The sequence below is a fragment of the Cyclopterus lumpus genome, chromosome 18 (assembly GCF_009769545.1).
Source record: "Cyclopterus lumpus isolate fCycLum1 chromosome 18, fCycLum1.pri, whole genome shotgun sequence".
In the NCBI taxonomy this organism is placed as follows: Eukaryota; Metazoa; Chordata; class Actinopteri; order Perciformes; family Cyclopteridae; genus Cyclopterus; species Cyclopterus lumpus.
In genome coordinates this window covers 609,722-632,500 of record NC_046983.1, presented here as the reverse complement: position 1 = coordinate 632,500, position 22,779 = coordinate 609,722, and the positions used below count along the sequence as shown (strand labels likewise).

General features: G+C 45.6%; 3 protein-coding genes across 7 annotated transcripts in view; 1 reads left to right on the top strand and 2 right to left on the bottom strand.

Moving 5' to 3' along the window:
• The window catches only part of LOC117747913 (serrate RNA effector molecule homolog), an 18,093-nt gene extending 16,261 nt beyond the window's left edge, over positions 1 to 1,832 (bottom strand). Inside the window, 2 exon segments of the mRNA XM_034557424.1 lie at positions 211 to 333; positions 1,724 to 1,832. Of these exon segments, the coding sequence (XP_034413315.1) occupies positions 211 to 329 (119 nt within the window). The 5' untranslated portion in view covers positions 330 to 333; positions 1,724 to 1,832.
• Positions 1,833 to 4,801: 2,969 nt separating this feature from the next.
• On the top strand, positions 4,802 to 19,568 carry LOC117747922 (zinc finger protein 239-like). Of its 3 annotated transcripts, XR_004611502.1 has the most exons (5): positions 4,802 to 5,085; positions 6,894 to 6,990; positions 11,692 to 11,815; positions 11,891 to 11,996; positions 18,447 to 19,568. XR_004611502.1 is itself a non-coding variant. In XM_034557437.1 (4 exons), exons 1-4 carry the CDS (start codon positions 4,994 to 4,996, stop codon positions 11,917 to 11,919), a joined length of 342 nt encoding a protein of 113 aa, XP_034413328.1. In that variant the 5' UTR covers positions 4,802 to 4,993; the 3' UTR covers positions 11,920 to 12,024. The 3 variants fall into 3 exon arrangements, 2 of the variants coding, with proteins under 2 accessions (XP_034413328.1, XP_034413327.1); XM_034557437.1 differs by lacking the exon at positions 18,447 to 19,568 and having other exon boundaries at positions 11,891 to 12,024; XM_034557436.1 differs by lacking the exons at positions 11,692 to 11,815; positions 11,891 to 11,996; positions 18,447 to 19,568 and adding an exon at positions 7,311 to 8,059.
• Positions 11,939 to 22,378, bottom strand: znhit1 (zinc finger, HIT-type containing 1). Of its 3 annotated transcripts, XR_004611504.1 has the most exons (8): positions 22,312 to 22,378; positions 20,337 to 20,434; positions 20,183 to 20,258; positions 20,027 to 20,106; positions 19,773 to 19,942; positions 18,458 to 18,517; positions 17,260 to 17,362; positions 11,939 to 12,048 (listed from the first exon to the last, which is right to left on the bottom strand). XR_004611504.1 is itself a non-coding variant. In XM_034557444.1 (7 exons), exons 1-7 carry the CDS (start codon positions 22,334 to 22,336, stop codon positions 17,335 to 17,337), a joined length of 537 nt encoding a protein of 178 aa, XP_034413335.1. In that variant the 5' UTR covers positions 22,337 to 22,378; the 3' UTR covers positions 17,160 to 17,334. The 3 variants fall into 3 exon arrangements, 2 of the variants coding, with proteins under 2 accessions (XP_034413335.1, XP_034413336.1); XM_034557444.1 differs by lacking the exon at positions 11,939 to 12,048 and having other exon boundaries at positions 17,160 to 17,362; XM_034557445.1 differs by lacking the exons at positions 11,939 to 12,048; positions 17,260 to 17,362; positions 18,458 to 18,517 and adding an exon at positions 18,972 to 19,317.
• Between the last annotated feature and the right edge of the window lie 401 nt (positions 22,379 to 22,779).

Here is a 22,779-nt window from a genome sequence, read left to right as displayed (position 1 = left end):
GTGTCAGGATGAGGTGTGTGTGTGTGTCAGGAGCTGTGTGTGTGTGTGTGTGTGTCAGGATGAGGTGTGTGTGTGTGTGTCAGGATGAGGTGTGTGTGTGTGTGTCAGGATGAGGTGTGTGTGTGAGGTGTGTGTGTCAGGATGAGGTGTGTGTGTGTGTGTGTGTGTGTGTGTGTCAGGATGAGGTGTGTGTGTGAGGTGTGTGTGTACCTGTCGGGCCAGTCGTCCCTCCTCCTCTCCTCCCTCTCTCTCGACCGCTCCATGTCGCTCCTCTCTCTCCTGAACTTGTCCCGCCTCCTCCTGTCGAACTCGTCATCGCTGTCTCCCATTGGCCTGGAGGTGAAACGATCTCGGTTCAGTCGTTCATGTTGAACTTTGTTTGTTTCAAGTGTAAACAATGAAAACAACAACAACAACACATGTGAATGGATGTGGTGTTCTGTGACGTAGTATTAAGTAAAGTAGTATTCTGTGATGTAGTATTAAGTAAAGTAGTATTCTGTGATGTAGTATTAAGTAAAGTAGTATTCTGTGATGTAGTATTAAGTAAAGTAGTATTCTGTGATATAGTATTAAGTAAAGTAGTATTCTGTGATGTAGTATTAAGTAAAGTGGTATTCTGTGATGTAGTATTAAGTAAAGTAGTATTCTGTGATGTAGTATTAAGTAAAGTAGTATTCTGTGATGTAGTATTAAGTAAAGTAGTATTCTGTGATGTAGTATTAAGTAAAGTAGTATTCTGTGATGTAGTATTAAGTAAAGTGGTATTCTGTGATGTAGTATTAAGTAAAGTAGTATTCTGTGATGTAGTATTAAGTAAAGTAGTATTCTGTGATGTAGTATTAAGTAAAGTAGTATTCTGTGATGTAGTATTAAGTAAAGTGGTATTCTGTGATGTAGTATTAAGTAAAGTAGTATTCTGTGATGTAGTATTAAGTAAAGTAGTATTCTGTGATGTAGTATTAAGTAAAGTAGTATTCTGTGATGTAGTATTAAGTAAAGTAGTATTCTGTGATGTAGTATTAAGTAAAGTGGTATTCTGTGATGTAGTATTAAGTAAAGTAGTATTCTGTGATGTAGTATTAAGTAAAGTAGTATTCTGTGATGTAGTATTAAGTAAAGTAGTATTCTGTGATGTAGTATTAAGTAAAGTAGTATTCTGTGATGTAGTATTAAGTAAAGTAGTATTCTGTGATGTAGTATTAAGTAAAGTGGTATTCTGTGACATTAAGTAAAGTAGTATTCTGTGACATAGTATTAAGTAAAGTAGTATTCTGTGACATAGTATTAAGTAAAGTAGTATTCTGTAGTATTCTGTGACGTAGTCTGAAGTGAAGGAGTATTATTTGACCTAACGACACAGAAGAGCACAGCTGTAATTAGCATGTTAGCTTCTGCTCCATCAGCGTTGACTCGTTTTAAAGCACAAACAACCAGAAACATTCATAAACACATGTTCGATCGTCGGTTCATGAGTATAATGAGCGTGTTATTGATACGAGCTGTAAATAACTTCAAGTCCACAAAGAAACAAACAGAACGTGAGCTGATTCAAAGCTAACCGTTAGCTAATGGAGGCTAACTAGCTGGTTGGCTAACGAGCTAAAACTCGCTTCAGCTCGAGAAGAAGAAACGTCACTGAAGAGCTCATACATGATGTTATTACGATAGTACTTTATGAACGTCACTGAAGAGCTCATACATGATGTTATTACGACAGTACCTTATGAACGTCACGTGTTTTCTGCTCTTTCCGACCACAAACAGAACACAGCTCGTGAGCTAACGGAGCAGCTTCCCGCCGGCAGCCCGAGATCACAATGAAACTACTTCACTTCCGGGTCACGTTACTTGTGGTCACGTGTTTCAGTGTAAGAGAGAAGGTGGCCCCCTAGAGGTCAGGAGGGAAACGACATGTTCAATTCTCGTACTCTTAATTCGAGGTACTTGTATTTCCTTGAAGTACTTCAGTTAGTACTTTTCCAGTTCGTTTTCCTGCACTACATTTAGTCCGATTTATATATCGATCGATGTGCTGATTATTGAATAATCAATAAGCCGTTTACCTCTCGGTCACTCTTTATGTGTGAGGCTTGAACATAAAAACATGTCAAACAAAATGTAACAAATGAAAGTACAAATTTAACAAAAAGTTTAACAACAAATTTAAATTAAATACAAAAAATAAAGAATTCCTTTTTTAAATAAAAATTAGGAACAAATAATTTGATATTATCAAAAATGACAAAACTGTCTTTTTTTTATTACATAAAATATATATAAATGTAATGAATTGACAAAAACGATAACGGACACAAAATGGCAAATAACGCCCGTCCCTCCTGTCTGTCTCTCTGTGTACAAGGTCAAATACGATGAGGGACAAAATAATGATCCCTAGAATCAAAATCCTCAAAGATAATCTGGTTCTGATAAACAAGGTTCTGTTTTGTTGGATACAGACTTGTGAAGTCGTATATCTGATTTTTTTTTCATTACTGACCGTGTGCTATAATTTATTAATAATGTGTCATAATGTATTAATAATTTCCCAGCGTTTGTCCGCAGTGTGAGAACACTGGATTTAGGTTCAAGACAGATAAATAACTCTGTATAGATTATGTAATATCAAATGAATGACACTGTATGTAATATGCAAATGTATCATTTAGAATTAAGGGATGTATTCATGTATACTCAGTCACATGTTTCATGTATACTCAGTCACATGTTTCATATATACTCAGTCACATGGTTCATGTATACTCAGTCACATGTTTCATATATACTCAGTCACATGTTTCATGTATACTCAGTCACATGGTTCATGTATACTCAGTCACATGTTTCATATATACTCAGTCACATGTTTCATATATACTCAGTCACATGTTTCATATATACTCAGTCACATGGTTCATATATACTCAGTCACATGTTTCATGTATACTCAGTCACATGGTTCATGTATACTCAGTCACATGTTTCATATATACTCAGTCACATGTTTCATATATACTCAGTCACATGTTTCATATATACTCAGTCACATGTTTCATGTATACTCAGTCACATGGTTCATATATACTCAGTCACATGGTTCATGTATACTCAGTCACATGTTTCATGTATACTCAGTCACATGTTTCATGTATACTCAGTCACATGGTTCATATATACTCAGTCACATGTTTCATGTATACTCAGTCACATGGTTCATATATACTCAGTCACATGGTTCATGTATACTCAGTCACATGTTTCATGTATACTCAGTCACATGTTTCATATATACTCAGTCACATGTTTCATGTATACTCAGTCACATGTTTCATATATACTCAGTCACATGTTTCATATATACTCAGTCACATGTTTCATATATACTCAGTCACATGTTTCATGTATACTCAGTCACATGTTTCATGTATACTCAGTCACATGTTTCATATATACTCAGTCACATGTTTCATGTATACTCAGTCACATGTTTCATGTATACTCAGTCACATGTTTCATGTATACTCAGTCACATGTTTCATGTATACTCAGTCACATGTTTCATGTATACTCAGTCACATGTTTCATGTATACTCAGTCACATGTTTCATGTATACTCAGTCACATGTTTCATGTATACTCAGTCACATGTTTCATATATACTCAGTCACATGTTTCATATATACTCAGTCACATGTTTCATATATACTCAGTCACATGTTTCATGTATACTCAGTCACATGTTTCATGTATACTCAGTCACATGTTTCATGTATACTCAGTCACATGTTTCATGTATACTCAGTCACATGTTTCATGTATACTCAGTCACATGTTTCATGTATACTCAGTCACATGTTTCATGTATACTCAGTCACATGTTTCATGTATACTCAGTCACATGTTTCATGTATACTCAGTCACATGTTTCATGTATACTCAGTCACATGTTTCATGTATACTCAGTCACATGTTTCATGTATACTCAGTCACATGTTTCATATATACTCAGTCACATGTTTCATGTATACTCAGTCACATGTTTCATATATACTCAGTCACATGTTTCATGTATACTCAGTCACATGTTTCATATATACTCAGTCACATGTTTCATGTATACTCAGTCACATGTTTCATGTATACTCAGTCACATGTTTCATGTATACTCAGTCACATGTTTCATGTATACTCAGTCACATGTTTCATGTATACTCAGTCACATGTTTCATGTATACTCAGTCACATGTTTCATGTATACTCAGTCACATGTTTCATATATACTCAGTCACATGTTTCATGTATACTCAGTCACATGTTTCATATATACTCAGTCACATGTTTCATGTATACTCAGTCACATGTTTCATGTATACTCAGTCACATGTTTCATATATACTCAGTCACATGTTTCATGTATACTCAGTCACATGTTTCATGTATACTCAGTCACATGTTTCATGTATACTCAGTCACATGTTTCATGTATACTCAGTCACATGTTTCATGTATACTCAGTCACATGTTTCATGTATACTCAGTCACATGTTTCATGTATACTCAGTCACATGTTTCATATATACTCAGTCACATGTTTCATGTATACTCAGTCACATGTTTCATGTATACTCAGTCACATGTTTCATGTATACTCAGTCACATGTTTCATGTATACTCAGTCACATGTTTCATGTATACACGTGCTGGTCCTCACAGGAGGAAATCGCCATTTTGTTTCACGGGTTGGATAAGATCGGGGCGGGGCTTATCGACGGGCAGTTCCAAAGGCAGGAAACCGCGAGAACACGGAGGCCACGCGAGATTTGAATGGGGAAATTCCAGCGTGATCCAGGACAAAAGCTAGAGCACGAGTTGTAGACCAGGACCCGAAGGTTGTAGACCAGGACCCGAACGGTAGCGCACCAGTTGGAGACCTCCTGTATCCAAGAGACCAGGACCACGAACCCCGTTTCCTAAAGCAGGTTTAACAGACATGGACCCGGATCAGATCATCAGAGTCACTTCTCTCAAGACCGAAGAGTTGAGCGCGTGCGCAGTGAGCGAAAGAAGTCTACATGGCGACAGGTAAATGGATTATTAATATTAAAAGATGTGGACAGTGAGTCAGACCGGAAACAGGAAGTTACCACAATGAAGTGCAGTCTGACACGGTGGATGAGAGTGTTTATTATATCGTGTGTGTGTGTGTGTGTGTGTGTGTGTGTGTGTGTGTGTGTGTGTGTGTGTGTGTGTGTGTGTGTGTGTGTGTGTGTGTGTGTGTGTGTGTGTGTGTGTGTGTGTGTGTGTGTGTGTGTGTGTGTGTGTGTGTGTGTGTGTGTGTGTGTGTGTGTGTGTGTGTGTGTGTGTGTGTGTGTGTGTGTGTGTGTGTGTGTGTGTGTGTGTGTGTGTGTGTGTGTGTGTGTGTGTGTGTGTGTGTGTGTGTGTGTGTGTGTGTGTGTGTGTGTGTGTGTGTGTGTGTGTGTGTGTGTGTGTGTGTGTGTGTGTGTGTGTGTGCACAAACAGTGCAATGCAGATACACGTGTGTATATACAGTAACATCATGTAAATATTAACATTAAGGTGCAAGTGTGATGGGGGGAGGGGGACCACGTGGACCACGTGGTGCAGAGTTGAGGGTGTTGACCGCTGAGGGGAAGAAACTGTTCCTGTAGCGCCCCCCAGAGGGAAGGAGGGCAGCCTGTGGCTGGGGGGCGTGCCCTCCACCGCTGTGTCGTCTGTGAAATCGATGAACAGCATTCTCACATAAGTGTTTTTATTGTGGAGGGCGTCTTCTTTACACCTGTTGGAGGCCAGGTGTGGGTGGTAGGCAGGTGAGATGAGCCAGGACCAGCCTCTCGAAGCCCTTCATGGTGGTGGGGGGCCGTGCACTGTTACCATTGAGGTGGTTTTAAAGTGGCAGGTTGAGGACCCCAGTGAGCTGCCCAGCAGTGGACTTTAGTTCTGATCGAATCCTTTCACACCCGTGTAGAGAAACAGGACGCACTTCTATCTATTATTATTATTATTATTATTATTTATTCAACATGTACATGTGCACCAACATTCACCATCTTATTCTCTCAGGCAACAGTTTAGCCTTAAATCTCTGCCGTGTTTCACGCTAAAAATGTAAAACCTCGTACAACCAGCTGCTCCTCGCCACCTAACATTGTTCTAAATAAGCTAATAATAATAATAATAATAATAATAAGCTACACAGATTTCTCTGCTTTTACCGCTGTTTTGCCGGCTTTGTGGAGAGGAGTAGCACGGCTTCTAAGAACCCACCTGGAAATGCGGGCTGGATCAAATCATGCTAAGCTAGCCTCGGGCTAGCTTCCAGCACTAGGACCAACTAAAGAAATTTCAGCCTGTTTGGGCGCCAATGGTTAGGTTCTACTGAAATCCTGAGCCCCCCCGTGCGTGAAAGAAGTGGTCCCGAATCCAGAGATGTATAATATAAACTTTATATTATAAAGTAGTTAATAATAGGAGATCAAGGATCATAAGCATACTTGTTCTCAGGGCGTCCCTGGTTCCAATAGCCACAGACTCCCAGCCCTGTACAAATGTCCCGTGCTGGTTTAAGTAGTCCCATTCACTGGGTTGTTCTCTGGAAAAGATTGACAATGGTCTCACTTCCGGTTTCACAATACGATTTCAAAATAAAATGGTTCTTCAGCTGGAAACAGCTTTTTTTTTACGATCTCTAGGGAAACCTAACTAGTCCTTTTTATAGACACAGACTAGCTAGCTTGTCCATCTCTAGAGACGACTCGTGGATTATTTTCTGTAACAAACTGACATGGTGACAACGTTTAAGTTTCTTCTCTTTCTGGAAGAAAACTGCATTACTTTTGCAGAGTTTTCACTGAATCCCTTTTTTGAAACAGGAACCAGGACCACGACAAGAGCGGAATGAAGGAGGACCAGAGGAGCAACAACAGAGGACCAGCAGCAGGACCGTCCTCTCACAGCAGCGGCGTTCAGGTCAGTGTTCAGGACCTGCTGGATACAAATTAATGCTGATGTAATTGGGATTTGACCGTATGGGCTAAGTGTGTTCCGATCAGAAGAGTATCTATTTTTAAAAGATGTTTTTTCATGTAAATGATAGTGATACAAATACATGTTTTAGATAGAATGTTGGAATTGGACAATCATGACGCCATTTAGTCATTAGCCCCTTATGAGGTGAATTCCCAGGTTACCTTCGTTTAAAAGGGCTCAAAGATGCGCTTGTTTCCAGGTCACCATGTCTATCATTCATTTCAGTTGAGACTGTTCTTATGTCTGTCTGTCTGATATAGAAATTGAGAGGATCCTTCACAACTTCTGGATTTGGACAGGTTGAAATTCTACGTAAAACTCACATCTGTGACCAATGTGGGATAGCTTTCTTGTGGATGACCCAGCTAGAAGTCCATCAACGCATTCACACTGAACGGCAAACTCACGATTGTGACCAATGTGGGAAAGTTTACCAGTGTAAGAGTCGGCTAACTCTCCATCAACGCAGTCACACTGGAGAGAAACCGTACAGCTGTGACCAATGTGGGAATGCTTTTGCGTTTAAGGATAAGCTTAAAAATCATCAAAGGGTTCACACAGGAGAGAAACCGTACAGATGTGACCAATGTGGGAAAGCTTTCTCAATGTCATATCAGTTGAAGACCCATCAACGCGTTCACACTGGAGAGAAACCGTACAGCTGTGACGAATGTGGGAAAGCTTTCTCAATGTCATATCAGTTGAAGATCCATCAACGCGTTCACACTGGAGAGAAACCGTACAGCTGTGACCAATGCGAGCAATCTTTCGCAAACACACCAAACCTGATCAAACACCAACGTGTCCACACCGGAGAGAAACCATACCGGTGTGGACAATGTGGGAAAAGTTTTGCTTCGCAAAGTAACCTTACTGTCCACCTCCGTGTTCACACTGGAGAGAAACCGTACTGGTGCGAACAATGTGGGAAAACCTTTTCTCGAAGTAGCAACTTTAAACTCCACCAACGCAGTCACACATCCCCAAGCTAGTCCCCCCCCCCCCCCCCCCCCCCTCCCCCCTTTGTAGTGGTCCTTGGTCTCACCACCTGTTATCATGTGACCTCTGGCTTAGCGTCCTGAAGGCCTTGAGTCAAAACCTCCTCAGACAGGAAGTGAGCCTTGAGTTTCAATGACGGGTGTGTTCAGATGTTCTTATTATGGGTTTTCAGCTCAACATGTATTTCACCGTCTTTCATTTTATACTCTCCATTTGACGTTTATATTTCTTTTGCTTTTTGAATCATTGTTCAGACTGAAACAGATTATTTGATGACAAGAGCTGATCGACTGTTTGAAAATATTACACAATTAATAAACTTGAGAAAATAATTCCTTGAAAAGTGTTTTATTTCTGTTTGTCACTGAATCATCGTTGTTGTTCTCATCTTCATTAATCATTTTATTAATAACACAAATGCATTTGTAAAAGTCTTAACGTATGATAAAAACAGCTGAACGTCTTTAATAATACTGCCTTGTTACTCAGGGGGAAGTCTTCTGATTGGCTGGTGGCGTGGAGGGGGCGGGACCAGAGACCTGGAGGGGAGGAGCAAACATTAAACATTAGCATCAGGGTTGAACATCAGTTGCTCCGACCGATTAGGTTTCTGCTCAAACTAAAAGGGTGTATCTCAGCAACCACAAAGACTACTTGAATAATGTTGGTGTTATAATAAAAAGGCAAACCATGTGTGCTTCTGTTCAGATGTGTAAATATTATTATCTGTTACCGGTTAAGAGTAAATAAAGATGAAACGCAGCTAAAATTGAATTTTCAGGTTGGCCTAGAAAGAAAAAGCCCGTTCAGGATGATGATCTCTTGGAAGGATGCACAGAAACATCAGAGCACAGCAGGTCAGAACAATATGTGAACAGTCTCTCTGCAAAGTTTGACTTTGAAAAAGTGAAGCAGAACAAAGTTAGAGGGGGTGTTTAGTGCAGATATCAGTGACCAGTTTTATTGCCTGTGTCTGAAAGCATATATATATATATATATATATATATATATATATATATATATATATATATATATATATATATATATATATATATATATATATATAAATAAAGGGCTGCTCTGTCAAGCAGCCAGCTCAGATTTGTTGCAAACGTGTTTTTAAGTCTTTACAAGCGGTTCGCAAGGCCAAGGCTGATTATTTTCAAAATCAGTTTTTCCTTTGTGGCTCTGATCCTAAACACTTCTGGAAAACAAACCATCTTTCTGCCTTTGTCACTGAGTGTTGATAACATCATAGTGTCAGACAGGGGGCGTATGGTGGACCTTTAACACTCATTTCATAAACTCAGGTTCTATCGTAGATTCAGTAATTGATAACTCCGCCATTAGATCCTACTCTCTGTTCATCTGCAGTCTCACCTCCCTCCCAGTCCATCACCCCCACTCATAGTTTCAACTTGTGGAACGTGAGGTCTTGGATGAGCTGCTTAGCTTGAACCGTAAAAAACCAGCAGGGTCCGATGAGCTGGACCCCTTCCTTTTAAAAACTGCAGCCCCCATCATTGCGGCTCCAATCACAGCTATTTTCAACCTGTCCTTAAACACGGCTGAAATACCTGTTGCCTGGAAATCAGCTGTAGTGCGTCCTCTTTTTAAGGGGGAGATCAGGCTGATCCAAATTGCTATAGGCCCATTTCTATTCTCCCATGTCTGTCTAAGGTGTTGGAAAGGCTTGTGGGTAGTCAGTTAACCGACTACCTGGAAGCCTACAATATTTTGTCTAGTGCTCAATCGGGCTTCAGAACTGGCTATGGGTGTATAACAGCAACCCTTAAGGTCCTTAATGAATTGTTATAGATGTAGCCAAAGCCTTTGATACAGTACATCACTCTGTTCTCATTGACAGGCTCAGTCGTATTGGAGTCACGGGACCTCCTTGTCTTGCTTCTCTAACTACCTTACAGACAGAGTGCAATGTGTGAGAGCCTCTCCCGGTCACCAAAGGTGTCCCTCAGGGATCAATTCTTGGCCCTACTCTTTTCTATATCAATAATATAGCAAGTTCTGTAGTGGATTCATCCATCCATCTGTACGCAGATGACACAATCCTCTACTATTGGGCCTCTCCAGACGTAGTCCGTCAAAAGCTTCAGCACAGTTTTAATAAAATCCAACAGGCTTTCTCTAGTCTGATCTATGATTAAATGCCTCTAAGACCAAAGTCATGTGCACCCTTAATTACCCCTAGCATTTCTCCCCCTGATGGGGCTCCTCTAGACCAGGTTACTGAATATACATATTTAGGAATTTGTCTAGACAATACTCTCTCCTTCTCCATCCACATTGATAAACTGCTGTCCAAAATCAAATCAAAAATTGGGTTCCTCTACAGAATGCGCTCTGCTTTCACCGCCTCTGCTAAAAAAACACTTGTACAAATGACCATCCTTCCCATGTTTGATTATGGGGATGTCGTCTACAGATCAGCATGTTCGCTACAAAAGCTTGATGTTCTATACAACTCAAATGCTCCCTTCAGAACACACCACTGCACTCTATATTCATCACTAAACTGGCCATCAAATTCACTGGTTGTTGTTAATCTATAAAACTCTCCTTGGTTTATCTCCGCCCTACCGGTGTCAGCTGCTGCACATCTCATTCCACTCGCTCTGATAACCGTATTTTGTTGGATGTCCCTATAAGAGTTTCTCTGCACTTGGTTTGTCTTCGTTTAATGTTGCCGCAGCTACAACCTGGAATGAACTACAGAAATACAACTTCACTCCTACGTCTGCAAGTCGGCCTTTAAAGCCAAGATCACAGACTTGCTGAAGAAGAATGCAGCTGTTTCTCAGGCTGTTAGCATGTTGCTTTCTCCACTCCGTGGCACTTTTTAACCCTGTTATTTATTTATTTTCCTCTCCCTCAAGAGGTTTTCACCTCTTGTCAGGCTACAGTTGAAAATAAGAATTTGTTCTTAATCTGTTTCGCCTGGCTAAAAAAAAGGTTAAAAAAAATAAAAAAAGATGTTTTAGTACAGATTAATTAGGCCAAATGGGCAATTTGAATTTTGTCATGTACCAAACCATATATTTCATTTGTATATTACTTATGGTGTTCAATACATCAAATACAGCAGTCTTTGTTGATTAGAAGAAGAAAAATGATTAAAAAAAGCCAAAGATAAGCAACATTTGTGACTAAGCACTAAATCGATTCATGCTGCTGTTCTTTGGCTCAAATCTCAGAGATGCTTTGGTGAAGGAGGATTTAGAAAAGACATTTAGAATCTGTGTGGAGTCCTCTTGCTCTTTACCATCTGTCTCTTTCTGATAGCACCGAGCTACGGGATGCTAGTTCCAGAAACGTGCTGACTCCTGACAAAATGATGATTATGATATTTTCATAATTCTTTCAGTTGGTGTTTGAGTTGTGTGGAAATGGCTTACTGATTCTTGTAGTCCAAGTTCTGTCGTTTAATTTGATGTATAAATATCAATATATTTGCTCATGATTATTGTAATGTTTTACACAATTTAACCATAATGTGTAAATGTCACCCCAATTGGGGGGCACGTTTTTAAAAGGTTACATTGTCTTTGTCTCCTCGTCATCTGTGATCAGTTGAACAGGACATGATGTCCTCTGCTCACCTGTCCTCCTCTTCCTCGTCCACAGAAGATGGTGGTCAGTCCGTTGGGAGCTGAAACATGCCGGAGGCTGCTCGTCCTCGACTTCTTCAGCCCAGACAGCAGCTCCGGGCTGAACACAAACCAACGTCCTCCTGATGAGGTCATCACATGTCAGTAATATGGAGGACGGACATGTGACGTCTACCGCTCGACATCGGCCTATTCTAACATCTCATTCTCCACAGTGGGGCATCCAGCTCACCTTGTCTGTTGACAGGAGAAGAGGAGGAAGAGGAGGAAGAGGAGCCGCAGGGAAAAGGACTGATGGGGGAGTGGAGAGGAGAGGAAGAGGTGACACTGGATTCACCGTCATCGCTGTGAGACAGATCTCTGTTCTGACACTCTTAAAACGAAAAGAAAGAAAGATAAAGTCTCTGAGGTCGTTTTGAGTCTCTTGTAGTATCTCTGTGGTCATTTGTAGTCTCTTGTAGTCGTTTGTAGTTTATTTGTGGTCTTGAGCCTCTTTGAGCCTCTCTGAGGTCGTCTTGAGTCTCTCTGAGGTCGTCTCTCTGAGGTCGTCTCTCTGAGGTCGTCTTGAGACTCTGAGGTCGTCTTGAGCCTCTCTGAGGTCGTCTTGAGTCTCTCTGAGGTCGTCTGAGGTCGTCTTGAGTCTCTCTGAGGTCGTCTTGAGTCTCTCTGAGGTCGTCTTGAGCGTCTTGACCCTCTCTGAGGTCGTCTTGAGCCTCTCTGAGGTCGTCTTGAGCCTCTCTGAGGTCGTCTTGAGCCTCTCTGAGGTCGTCTCTCTGAGGTCGTCTTGAGCCTCTCTGAGGTCGTCTTGAGCCTCTCTGAGGTCGTCTTGAGCCTCTCTGAGGTCGTCTTGAGCCTCTCTGAGGTCGTCTTGAGCCTCTCTGAGGTCGCCTTGAGTCTCTCTGAGGTCGTCTCTCTGAGGTCGTCTCTCTGAGGTCGTCTCTCTGAGGTCGTCTCTCTGAGGTCGTCTTGAGCCTCTCTGAGGTCGCCTTGAGCCTCTCTGAGGTCGCCTTGAGCCTCTCTGAGGTCGCCTTGAGACTCTCTGAGGTCGCCTTGAGACTCTCTGAGGTCGTCTCTCTGAGGTCGTCTTGAGCCTCTGAGGTCGTCTGGAGTCTCTGAGGTCGTCTTGAGCCTCTCTGAGGTCGTCTTGAGCCTCTCTGAGGTCGTCTTGAGCCTCTCTGAGGTCGCCTTGAGTCTCTCTGAGGTCGTCTCTCTGAGGTCGTCTCTCTGAGGTCGTCTCTCTGAGGTCGTCTTGAGCCTCTCTGAGGTCGTCTTGAGCCTCTCTGAGGTCGCCTTGAGCCTCTCTGAGGTCGTCTCGAGTCTCTCTGAGGTCGTCTTGAGACTCTCTGAGGTCGTCTCTCTGAGGTCGTCTGGAGTCTCTGAGGTCGTCTTGAGCCTCTCTGAGGTCGTCTTGAGACTCTCTGAGGTCGTCTTGAGTCTCTCTGAGGTCGTCTCTCTGAGGTCGTCTCTCTGAGGTCGTCTCTCTGAGGTTGTCTCTCTGAGGTCGTCTCTCTGAGGTCGTCTCTCTGAGGTCGTCTCTCTGAGGTCGCCTTGAGTCTCTCTGAGGTCGTCTTGAGCCTCTCTGAGGTCGCCTTGAGTCTCTCTGAGGTCGTCTCTCTGAGGTCGTCTCTCTGAGGTCGTCTCTCTGAGGTCGTCTCTCTGAGGTCGTCTCTCTGAGGTCGTCTTGAGCCTCTCTGAGGTCGTCTTGAGCCTCTCTGAGGTCGTCTTGAGCCTCTCTGAGGTCGTCTCTCTGAGGTCGTCTCTCTGAGGTCGTCTCTCTGAGGTCGTCTCTCTGAGGTCGTCTCTCTGAGGTCGTCTTGAGTCTCTCTGAGGTCGTCTTGAGCCTCTCTGAGGTCGCCTTGAGCCTCTCTGAGGTCGCCTTGAGTCTCTCTGAGGTCGTCTTGAGTCTCTCTGAGGTCGTCTCTCTGAGGTCGTCTCTCTGAGGTCGTCTCTCTGAGGTCGTCTCTCTGAGGTCGTCTTGAGTCTCTCTGAGGTCGCCTTGAGTCTCTCTGAGGTCGTCTTGAGCCTCTCTGAGGTCGCCTTGAGTCTCTCTGAGGTCGTCTTGAGCCTCTCTGAGGTCGTCTTGAGTCTCTCTGAGGTCGTCTCTCTGAGGTCGTCTCTCTGAGGTCGTCTTGAGTCTCTCTGAGGTCGTCTCTCTGAGGTCGTCTCTCTGAGGTCGTCTCTCTGAGGTCGTCTCTCTGAGGTCGTCTCTCTGAGGTCGTCTTGAGTCTCTCTGAGGTCGTCTTGAGCGTCTTGACCCTCTCTGAGGTCGTCTTGAGCCTCTCTGAGGTCGTCTTGAGTCTCTGAGGTCGTCTTGAGCCTCTCTGAGGTCGTCTTGAGCCTCTCTGAGGTCGTCTCTCTGAGGTCGTCTTGAGCCTCTCTGAGGTCGTCTTGAGCCTCTCTGAGGTCGTCTTGAGACTCTCTGAGGTCGTCTTGAGCCTCTCTGAGGTCGCCTTGAGCCTCTCTGAGGTCGCCTTGAGCCTCTCTGAGGTCGCCTTGAGACTCTCTGAGGTCGTCTCTCTGAGGTCGTCTGGAGTCTCTGAGGTCGTCTGGAGTCTCTGAGGTCGTCTTGAGCCTCTCTGAGGTCGTCTTGAGCCTCTCTGAGGTCGCCTTGAGTCTCTCTGAGGTCGTCTCTCTGAGGTCGTCTCTCTGAGGTCGTCTTGAGCCTCTCTGAGGTCGTCTTGAGCCTCTCTGAGGTCGCCTTGAGCCTCTCTGAGGTCGTCTTGAGCCTCTCTGAGGTCGTCTTGAGACTCTCTGAGGTCGTCTCTCTGAGGTCGTCTGGAGTCTCTGAGGTCGTCTTGAGCCTCTCTGAGGTCGTCTTGAGCCTCTCTGAGGTCGTCTTGAGACTCTCTGAGGTCGTCTTGAGTCTCTCTGAGGTCGTCTCTCTGAGGTCGTCTCTCTGAGGTCGTCTCTCTGAGGTCGTCTCTCTGAGGTCGTCTCTCTGAGGTCGTCTCTCTGAGGTCGCCTTGAGTCTCTCTGAGGTCGTCTTGAGCCTCTCTGAGGTCGCCTTGAGTCTCTCTGAGGTCGTCTCTCTGAGGTCGTCTCTCTGAGGTCGTCTCTCTGAGGTCGTCTCTCTGAGGTCGTCTCTCTGAGGTCGTCTCTCTGAGGTCGTCTTGAGCCTCTCTGAGGTCGCCTTGAGCCTCTCTGAGGTCGCCTTGAGCCTCTCTGAGGTCGTCTTGAGCCTCTCTGAGGTCGTCTTGAGCCTCTCTGAGGTCGTCTTGAGTCTCTCTGAGGTCGTCTCTCTGAGGTCGTCTTGAGCCTCTCTGAGGTCGTCTCTCTGAGGTCGTCTGGAGTCTCTGAGGTCGTCTGGAGTCTCTGAGGTCGTCTTGAGCCTCTCTGAGGTCGTCTTGAGTCTCTCTGAGGTCGTCTTGAGCCTCTCTGAGGTCGTCTTGAGTCTCTCTGAGGTCGTCTCTGAGGTCGTCTTGAGTCTCTCTGAGGTCGTCTCTCTGAGGTCGTCTCTCTGAGGTCGTCTTGAGCCTCTCTGAGGTCGTCTTGAGTCTCTCTGAGGTCGTCTTGAGCCTCTCTGAGGTCGTCTCTCTGAGGTCGTCTCTCTGAGGTCGTCTTGAGTCTCTCTGAGGTCATCTTGAGCCTCTCTGAGGTCGCCTTGAGCCTCTCTGAGGTCGCCTTGAGCCTCTCTGAGGTCGCCTTGAGTCTCTCTGAGGTCGTCTTGAGTCTCTCTGAGGTCGTCTCTCTGAGGTCGTCTCTCTGAGGTCGTCTTGAGTCTCTCTGAGGTCGCCTTGAGTCTCTCTGAGGTCGTCTTGAGCCTCTCTGAGGTCGCCTTGAGTCTCTCTGAGGTCGTCTTGAGTCTCTCTGAGGTCGTCTTGAGTCTCTCTGAGGTCGTCTCTCTGAGGTCGTCTCTCTGAGGTCGTCTTGAGTCTCTCTGAGGTCGTCTCTCTGAGGTCGTCTCTCTGAGGTCGTCTCTCTGAGGTCGTCTCTCTGAGGTCGTCTCTCTGAGGTCGTCTCTCTGAGGTCGTCTCTCTGAGGTCGTCTTGAGCCTCTCTGAGGTCGTCTTGAGTCTCTCTGAGGTCGTCTTGAGCCTCTCTGAGGTCGTCTCTCTGAGGTCGTCTTGAGCCTCTCTGAGGTCGTCTCTCTGAGGTCGTCTGGAGTCTCTGAGGTCGTCTTGAGCCTCTCTGAGGTCGTCTTGAGCCTCTCTGAGGTCGTCTCTCTGAGGTCGTCTCTCTGAGGTCGCCTTGAGTCTCTCTGAGGTCGTCTTGAGCCTCTCTGAGGTCGCCTTGAGTCTCTCTGAGGTTGTCTCTGAGGTCGTCTTGAGCCTCTCTGAGGTCGTCTTGAGTCTCTCTGAGGTCGTCTTGAGTCTCTCTGAGGTCGTCTCTCTGAGGTCGTCTCTCTGAGGTCGTCTCTCTGAGGTCGTCTTGAGTCTTGAGTCTCTCTGAGGTCGTCTTGAGCCTCTCTGAGGTCGCCTTGAGTCTCTCTGAGGTCGTCTTGAGCCTCTCTGAGGTCGCCTTGAGTCTCTCTGAGGTCGTCTTGAGTCTCTCTGAGGTCGCCTTGAGTCTCTCTGAGGTCGCCTTGAGTCTCTGAGGTCGCCTTGAGTCTCTCTGAGGTCGCCTTGAGTCTCTCTGAGGTCGCCTTGAGTCTCTGAGGTCGCCTTGAGTCTCTGAGGTCGCCTTGAGTCTCTCTGAGGTCGTCTTGAGTCTCTCTGAGGTCGCCTTGAGTCTCTCTGAGGTCGCCTTGAGTCTCTCTGAGGTCGTCTTGAGTCTCTCTGAGGTCGCCTTGAGTCTCTGAGGTTGCCTTGAGTCTCTCTGAGGTCGCCTTGAGTCTCTCTGAGGTCGCCTTGAGTCTCTCTGAGGTCGTCTTGAGTCTCTCTGAGGTCGCCTTGAGTCTCTCTGAGGTCGCCTTGAGTCTCTCTGAGGTCGCCTTGAGTCTCTCTGAGGTCGTCTTGAGTCTCTCTGAGGTCGCCTTGAGTCTCTCTGAGGTCGCCTTGAGTCTCTCTGAGGTCGCCTTGAGTCTCTCTGAGGTCGCCTTGAGTCTCTCTGAGGTCGTCTTGAGTCTCTCTGAGGTCGCCTTGAGTCTCTCTGAGGTCGTCTCTCTGAGGTCGTCTCTCTGAGGTCGTCTCTCTGAGGTCGTCTTGAGTCTCTCTGAGGTCGTCTCTCTGAGGTCGTCTCTCTGAGGTCGTCTCTCTGAGGTCGTCTTGAGTCTCTCTGAGGTCGTCTCTCTGAGGTCGTCTTGAGTCTCTCTGAGGTCGCCTTGAGCCTCTCTGAGGTCGTCTTGAGTCTCTCTGAGGTCGTCTTGAGTCTCTCTGAGGTCGTCTTGAGTCTCTCTGAGGTCGTCTCTCTGAGGTTGTCTCTCTGAGGTCGTCTTGAGTCTCTCTGAGGTCGCCTTGAGCCTCTCTGAGGTCGTCTTGAGTCTCTCTGAGGTCGTCTTGAGTCTCTCTGAGGTCGTCTTGAGCCTCTCTGAGGTCGTCTTGAGTCTCTCTGAGGTCGTCTTGAGCCTCTCTGAGGTCGTCTTGAGCCTCTCTGAGGTCGTCTTGAGTCTCTCTGAGGTCGTCTTGAGTCTCTCTGAGGTCGCCTTGAGCCTCTCTGAGGTCCGTTCAGTTACTCATTGATGTGCAGACAGGAGACGGAGGCTTCACCTTTTATAAACTCTGCTTGAAGCTCTGGACTTCTGAGAGACAGATGAGGAAGAGGAGATGATGATGATGATGACTTCATGATGAATATCTGCAGTGGGAGGAGCTAGAAATAGATATCAACTGTTAGGAGCTGCAGAGATTAAGATGGTGTTATGTATCTGAACAGGTAGAGAACAGAGAACCTGAACAGGTAGAGAACAGAGAACCTGAACAGGTAGAGAACAGAGAGCCTGAACAGGTAGAGGACAGGGAACCTGAACAGGTAGAGAACAGAGAACCTGAACAGGTAGAGAACAGAGAACCTGTAGAGAACAGAGAACCTGAACAGGTAGAGGACAGGGAACCTGAACAGGTAGAGAACAGAGAACCTGTAGAGAACAGAGAACCTGAACAGGTAGAGGACAGGGAACCTGAACAGGTAGAGAACAGAGAACCTGAACAGGTAGAGAACAGAGAACCTGAACAGGTAGAGAACAGAGAGCCTGAACAGGTAGAGGACAGAGAACCTGAACAGGTAGAGAACAGAGAACCTGTAGAGAACAGAGAACCTGAACAGGTAGAGGACAGGGAACCTGAACAGGTAGAGAACAGAGAACCTGTAGAGAACAGAGAACCTGAACAGGTAGAGAACCTGAAGAGGTAGAGAACCTGAACAGATAGAGAATAGAGAACCTGAACAGATAGAGAACCTGAACAGGTAGAGGACAGGGAACCTGAACAGGTAGAGGACAGAGAACCTGAACAGGTAGAGAACAGAGAACCTGTAGAGAACCTGAACAGGTAGATAACCTGAAGAGGTAGAGAATAGAGAACCTGAGCAGGTAGAGAACCTGAACAGGTAGAGAACAGAGAACCTGAGCAGGTAGAGAACAGAGAACCTGAGCAGGTAGAGGACAGAGAACCTGAGCAGGTAGAGAACAGAGAACCTGAGCAGGTAGAGAACAGAGAACCTGAACAGGTAGAGAACAGAGAACCTGAGCAGGTAGAGAACAGAGAACCTGAGCAGGTAGAGAACAGAGAACCTGAGCAGGTAGAGAACAGAGAACCTGAACAGGTAGAGAACAGAGAACCTGAGCAGGTAGAGAACAGAGAACCTGAGCAGGTAGAGGACAGAGAACCTGAACAGGTGATATTGTTTTTCATAATAAAAGTAGTGAAGAGGTTAATATCCATATTGTTACTTCCAGTTCGTACTCACTGGTGTGAAGCTGCAGCTCCTCGGCCGTCACAGCGTGAAGGACCAGCTGACCGACACTTCCTGTGTGTGTGAGAATTTGAAGAGAAAACTTCATGCAAAACAAACACAACTCAAAAGTCCACATTAATTATTGACATATAATGACACTGTTGCCATGGTTACCAGGAAGGAAAGAGAGCTGGACTTTTACCTCACCCAACCCCTTAATTCACTTCCTCTTTTATTGTGATCAATATTTTTACATCAACAATGGATCAAATCTGACGACAATCTGATATATATATATATATATACATACATACATACATGTTTATTATATTAAATCACTGCTTCATAGAGACCATACATCTGACTAACTAAATGTTGTTATATTAAATTAATATTTATTAAATTACTGTTCAAAGAGACCATAGATCTGACAATAACTACATGTTCATTATATTAAATTAATATATTTAGTAAATATTAATATTAGTGGATAAAAGAGTTAAAAAAATTAAAACACGGAAAAGTCTCACATTTCTTTTTCTTTAATAAAACAATAAACTAAAACGCTTGTCGTTATTTACAGAACAATATTGTGGCTCCTTTTATTGGCAGATGTGCATGAAAAGGGGGTGGACAAAATAAACAGAACACAGCACGGAAAAGCTTTACAGCTGGAACTCTTTCACTGGTCGTTTACACATTTTAATAACAAATAATAAGAGGTTCATGACGGTGTTCAGGTTAAACAAATCAGATCGAACGTGTTAATAAACGCTAGCAGTTTCCCTCCGTTTCCAGTCTCTGTGCTAAGCTATGCTAATCAGCTGGAGCTTGACCAGATGTCCTCTAGTTAGAGCGTCCACTTCAAACACCTGCAGACACACAGGACAAGATTCACTCAGTACGAGTACCTGACGTCAGCACAGTCACGGATTACACTGCCAGAGCTTTAATCTGTTTACTGTGACACGGTTTATGTTTTCAACACTTTGTACGATGAGACGAGGACTTCAAGTCCACAGAGCAGCTTTAACATATCACTTTGTTTAAAAAACAGCTGTAAATAGCATCTATATGTATAATGACATGTATTGGTGAATAAAATGTGGAGGTTTCAGATCGACTCACGAGTTATGATATTAATATCAGATTTACACTTGTCAGTGTGTGTGGTTGGTCGTCTTTGTGAGGATAAATATAAGTGGGCACATTTCTGATGACTTGCTTTGAGCTTCAGATTTAGGGATAAGTGTAATAAAGGGTCTAGCTAGTGCATTGTGTTTCTGATGGTCCTCACATTAGCAGAAAGACAGACGTGTGTGTTTACCTGGTCTCCCTGTGTGTACACAGACACTTGCTGCTGCAGTAGCGCCCCCCACAGGTGGTGCAGGTGTAGTGAGAGGGGAACCCACAGACGCAGCAGAAGTGTCGGGGGGGCAGAGAGGAGGGCGGGGCCGCAGCAGACAGGTAGTTAGGCTCCGGCCTCTCCGACAGGTTCTACCAATCAGAGAGCAGAGCCGGAGTCAGCTGACGCACGCACGATACGGGTATGAGACAGACAGTGATTGACAGGTGACCCACCTCCTCCTCAAGCAGCGTGGTGAAGTTCTTCCTGAAGCGCTGCTTGAAGTGATCGCCCCTTGTCTTCCTCCTCTTCTTCTCTGGACACACAGAGGAGGAGGAGTTTAACAATGAGGACACCTGTCCTCTGATGCGTTTTACCTGGATCTGTCTCACCTGGTTCTTCTGTCTCACTGAAGGCGGGGAGGCGTGCAGTAGGACCTGGGGGAGGGAGGGAGGACAGAGGGTCGTCCTGGAAACACAAAACAACAACAAGACAACTGAGAAACTTCCTTTAAATGACACGTCATCCGGGTGACGTCATCCTCACCTGGAAGTTGTCCTTCTCCAGAGCGTCCAGCTGGCGGGTCAGCCTCCTCTGTCTGGTGGCTTCATCCAGGACTCTACGCTGCCCGGCCTCCACCCGAGCTGAGAGGAGACAGGGGACAGGAGACAGGGGAGAGAGAGAGACAGGGGACAGGAGACAGGGGAGAGAGAGAGACAGGGGAGAGAGGAGAGAGAGAGACAGGAGAGAGAGAGAGACAGGGGAGAGAGAGAGAGGGGACAGGAGACAGGGGAGAGAGAGACAGGGGAGAGAGAGAGACAGGGGAGAGAGAGAGACAGGGGAGAGAGAGAGAGGGGACAGGAGACAAGAGAGAGAGAGAGACAGGGGAGAGAGGAGAGAGAGAGACAGGAGAGAGAGAGAGACAGGGGAGAGAGAGAGAGGGGACAGGAGACAAGAGAGAGAGAGAGACAGGGGAGAGAGGAGAGAGAGAGACAGGAGAGAGAGAGAGACAGGGGAGAGAGAGAGACAGGGGAGAGAGGAGAGACAGGAGAGAGAGAGAGACAGGGGACAGGGGAGAGAGAGAGACAGGAGACAGGGGAGAGAGAGAGACAGGGGAGAGAGGAGACAGGGGAGAGAGAGAGACAGGGGAGAGAGGAGACAGGGGAGAGAGAGAGACAGGGGAGAGAGAGAGAGAGGGGACAGGAGACAAGAGAGAGAGAGAGACAGGGGACAGGAGACAGGGGAGAGAGAGACAGGGGAGAGAGAGAGACAGGGGAGAGAGAGAGAGACAGGGGAGAGAGGAGAGAGAGAGACACAGGAGAGAGAGAGAGACAGGGGAGAGAGGAGAGAGGGGAGAGAGAGAGAGAGAACCAGATTAGTCCGGTATGTTTAGACCAGACCAGACCAGTCCGGTACGTTTAGACCAGACCAGACCAGTCCGGTATGTTTAGACCAGACCAGTCCGGTACGTTTAGACCAGACCAGTCCGGTATGTTTAGACCAGACCAGACCAGTCCGGTACGTTTAGACCAGACCAGACCAGTCCGGTATGTTTAGACCAGACCAGACCAGTCCGGTACGTTTAGACCAGACCAGACCAGTCCGGTATGTTTAGACCAGACCAGTCCGGTACGTTTAGACCAGACCAGTCCGGTATGTTTAGACCAGACCAGACCAGTCCGGTACGTTTAGACCAGACCAGACCAGTCCGGTACGTTTAGACCAGACCAGACCAGTCCGGTATGTTTAGACCAGACCAGACCAGTCCGGTACGTTTAGACCAGACCAGACCAGTCCGGTATGTTTAGACCAGACCAGTCCGGTACGTTTAGACCAGACCAGACCAGTCCGGTACGTTTAGACCAGACCAGACCAGTCCGGTACGTTTAGACCAGACCAGACCAGTCCGGTACGTTTAGACCAGACCAGTCCGGTACGTTTAGACCAGACCAGACCAGTCCGGTACGTTTAGACCAGACCAGACCAGTCCGGTATGTTTAGACCAGACCAGTCCGGTACGTTTAGACCAGACCAGTCCGGTATGTTTAGACCAGACCAGTCCGGTACGTTTAGACCAGACCAGACCAGTCCGGTACGTTTAGACCAGACCAGACCAGTCCGGTACGTTTAGACCAGACCAGACCAGTCCGGTACGTTTAGACCAGACCAGTCCGGTATGTTTACAACAACAGACGCATTCGGCTGAAAGTCGCCAGTTAAACCGGAACACCGGAACTCCTCCGGGGGTCCCGCGGAATGAAGCCCAGAGGCCCGCAGGCTGCAGCGAGACCCGGTCCCGGTGTGGCAGACTGGGTATCTGTGGACCCTCGTGTCCATCAGAGCTGAAGACGGGAACGAGCAGCCAGACTCCCGGATCTCCGGTTTAGGGCTCGGTCCGGGTTTGCGCGAACAGAGAACACGTGCACGCGCATTTACAGTTTACCCTCTGATTGATCAAAGGCTTCCACAGTGCACGCGGCGCGGCCACGTTTTACGGTAAAGTTAATTAAACCAAACTCACCGGAAGATTTCTTCTCCAGCCCCATGTTGTCGCTCACTTCCGGTCTACGGAAGCCGCCGAGCCACCAAACGCGAACTCCTGCGTTTTTTCAGTTCGCTGAATACCGTTTATATTGGATGTTTTAATAACAGGTGGGTTTTATTAGCTGAACCTTGCAGCTGTTTTTGACAATAATATCATGACTTTAATGAGCAGATTCATTAATTAAATACACTTCTTATTAATGTCAGTTTAAAACAATGCTGAGGTAAAGTTTGACTAAATATCACATCAAAACATTTAGAGAAAAGTTTTCTTTTCATACTTTGACCTTTTGGAAACTGAAATCAATACTTTAAATCAACGATTATTTGTGTGAAGTATTCCGAGGTTTTATTCTACATCGCTGATAAATAATCAATAAACATTATGGAAGTGGCCAAAATAGTTTCCATCATGAACTCAATAAGTCGACTCGTGAGAAATAAA

What these genes read in the sequence shown, in the direction of transcription:
- LOC117747922 (XM_034557436.1), top strand. Translation starts at nt 4,994, where the DNA reads ATGGACCCGGATCAGATCATCAGAGTCACTTCTCTCAAGACCGAAGAG. An exon ending in AGAAGTCTACATGGCGACAG is followed by an intron (nt 5,086 to 6,893) that starts GTAAATGGATTA and finishes TTTTTGAAACAG; the next exon opens with GAACCAGGACCACGACAAGA. An exon ending in CTCACAGCAGCGGCGTTCAG is followed by an intron (nt 6,991 to 7,310) that starts GTCAGTGTTCAG and finishes TGTCTGATATAG; the next exon opens with AAATTGAGAGGATCCTTCAC.
- znhit1 (XM_034557444.1), bottom strand. Translation starts at nt 22,336, where the DNA reads ATGGGGCTGGAGAAGAAATCTTCCG. An exon ending in CCACGCTGCTTGAGGAGGAG is followed by an intron (nt 19,943 to 20,026) that starts GTGGGTCACCTG and finishes TCTGATTGGTAG; the next exon opens with AACCTGTCGGAGAGGCCGGA. An exon ending in GGAGCTGCAGCTTCACACCA is followed by an intron (nt 17,363 to 18,457) that starts GTGAGTACGAAC and finishes ATCTATTTCTAG; the next exon opens with CTCCTCCCACTGCAGATATT.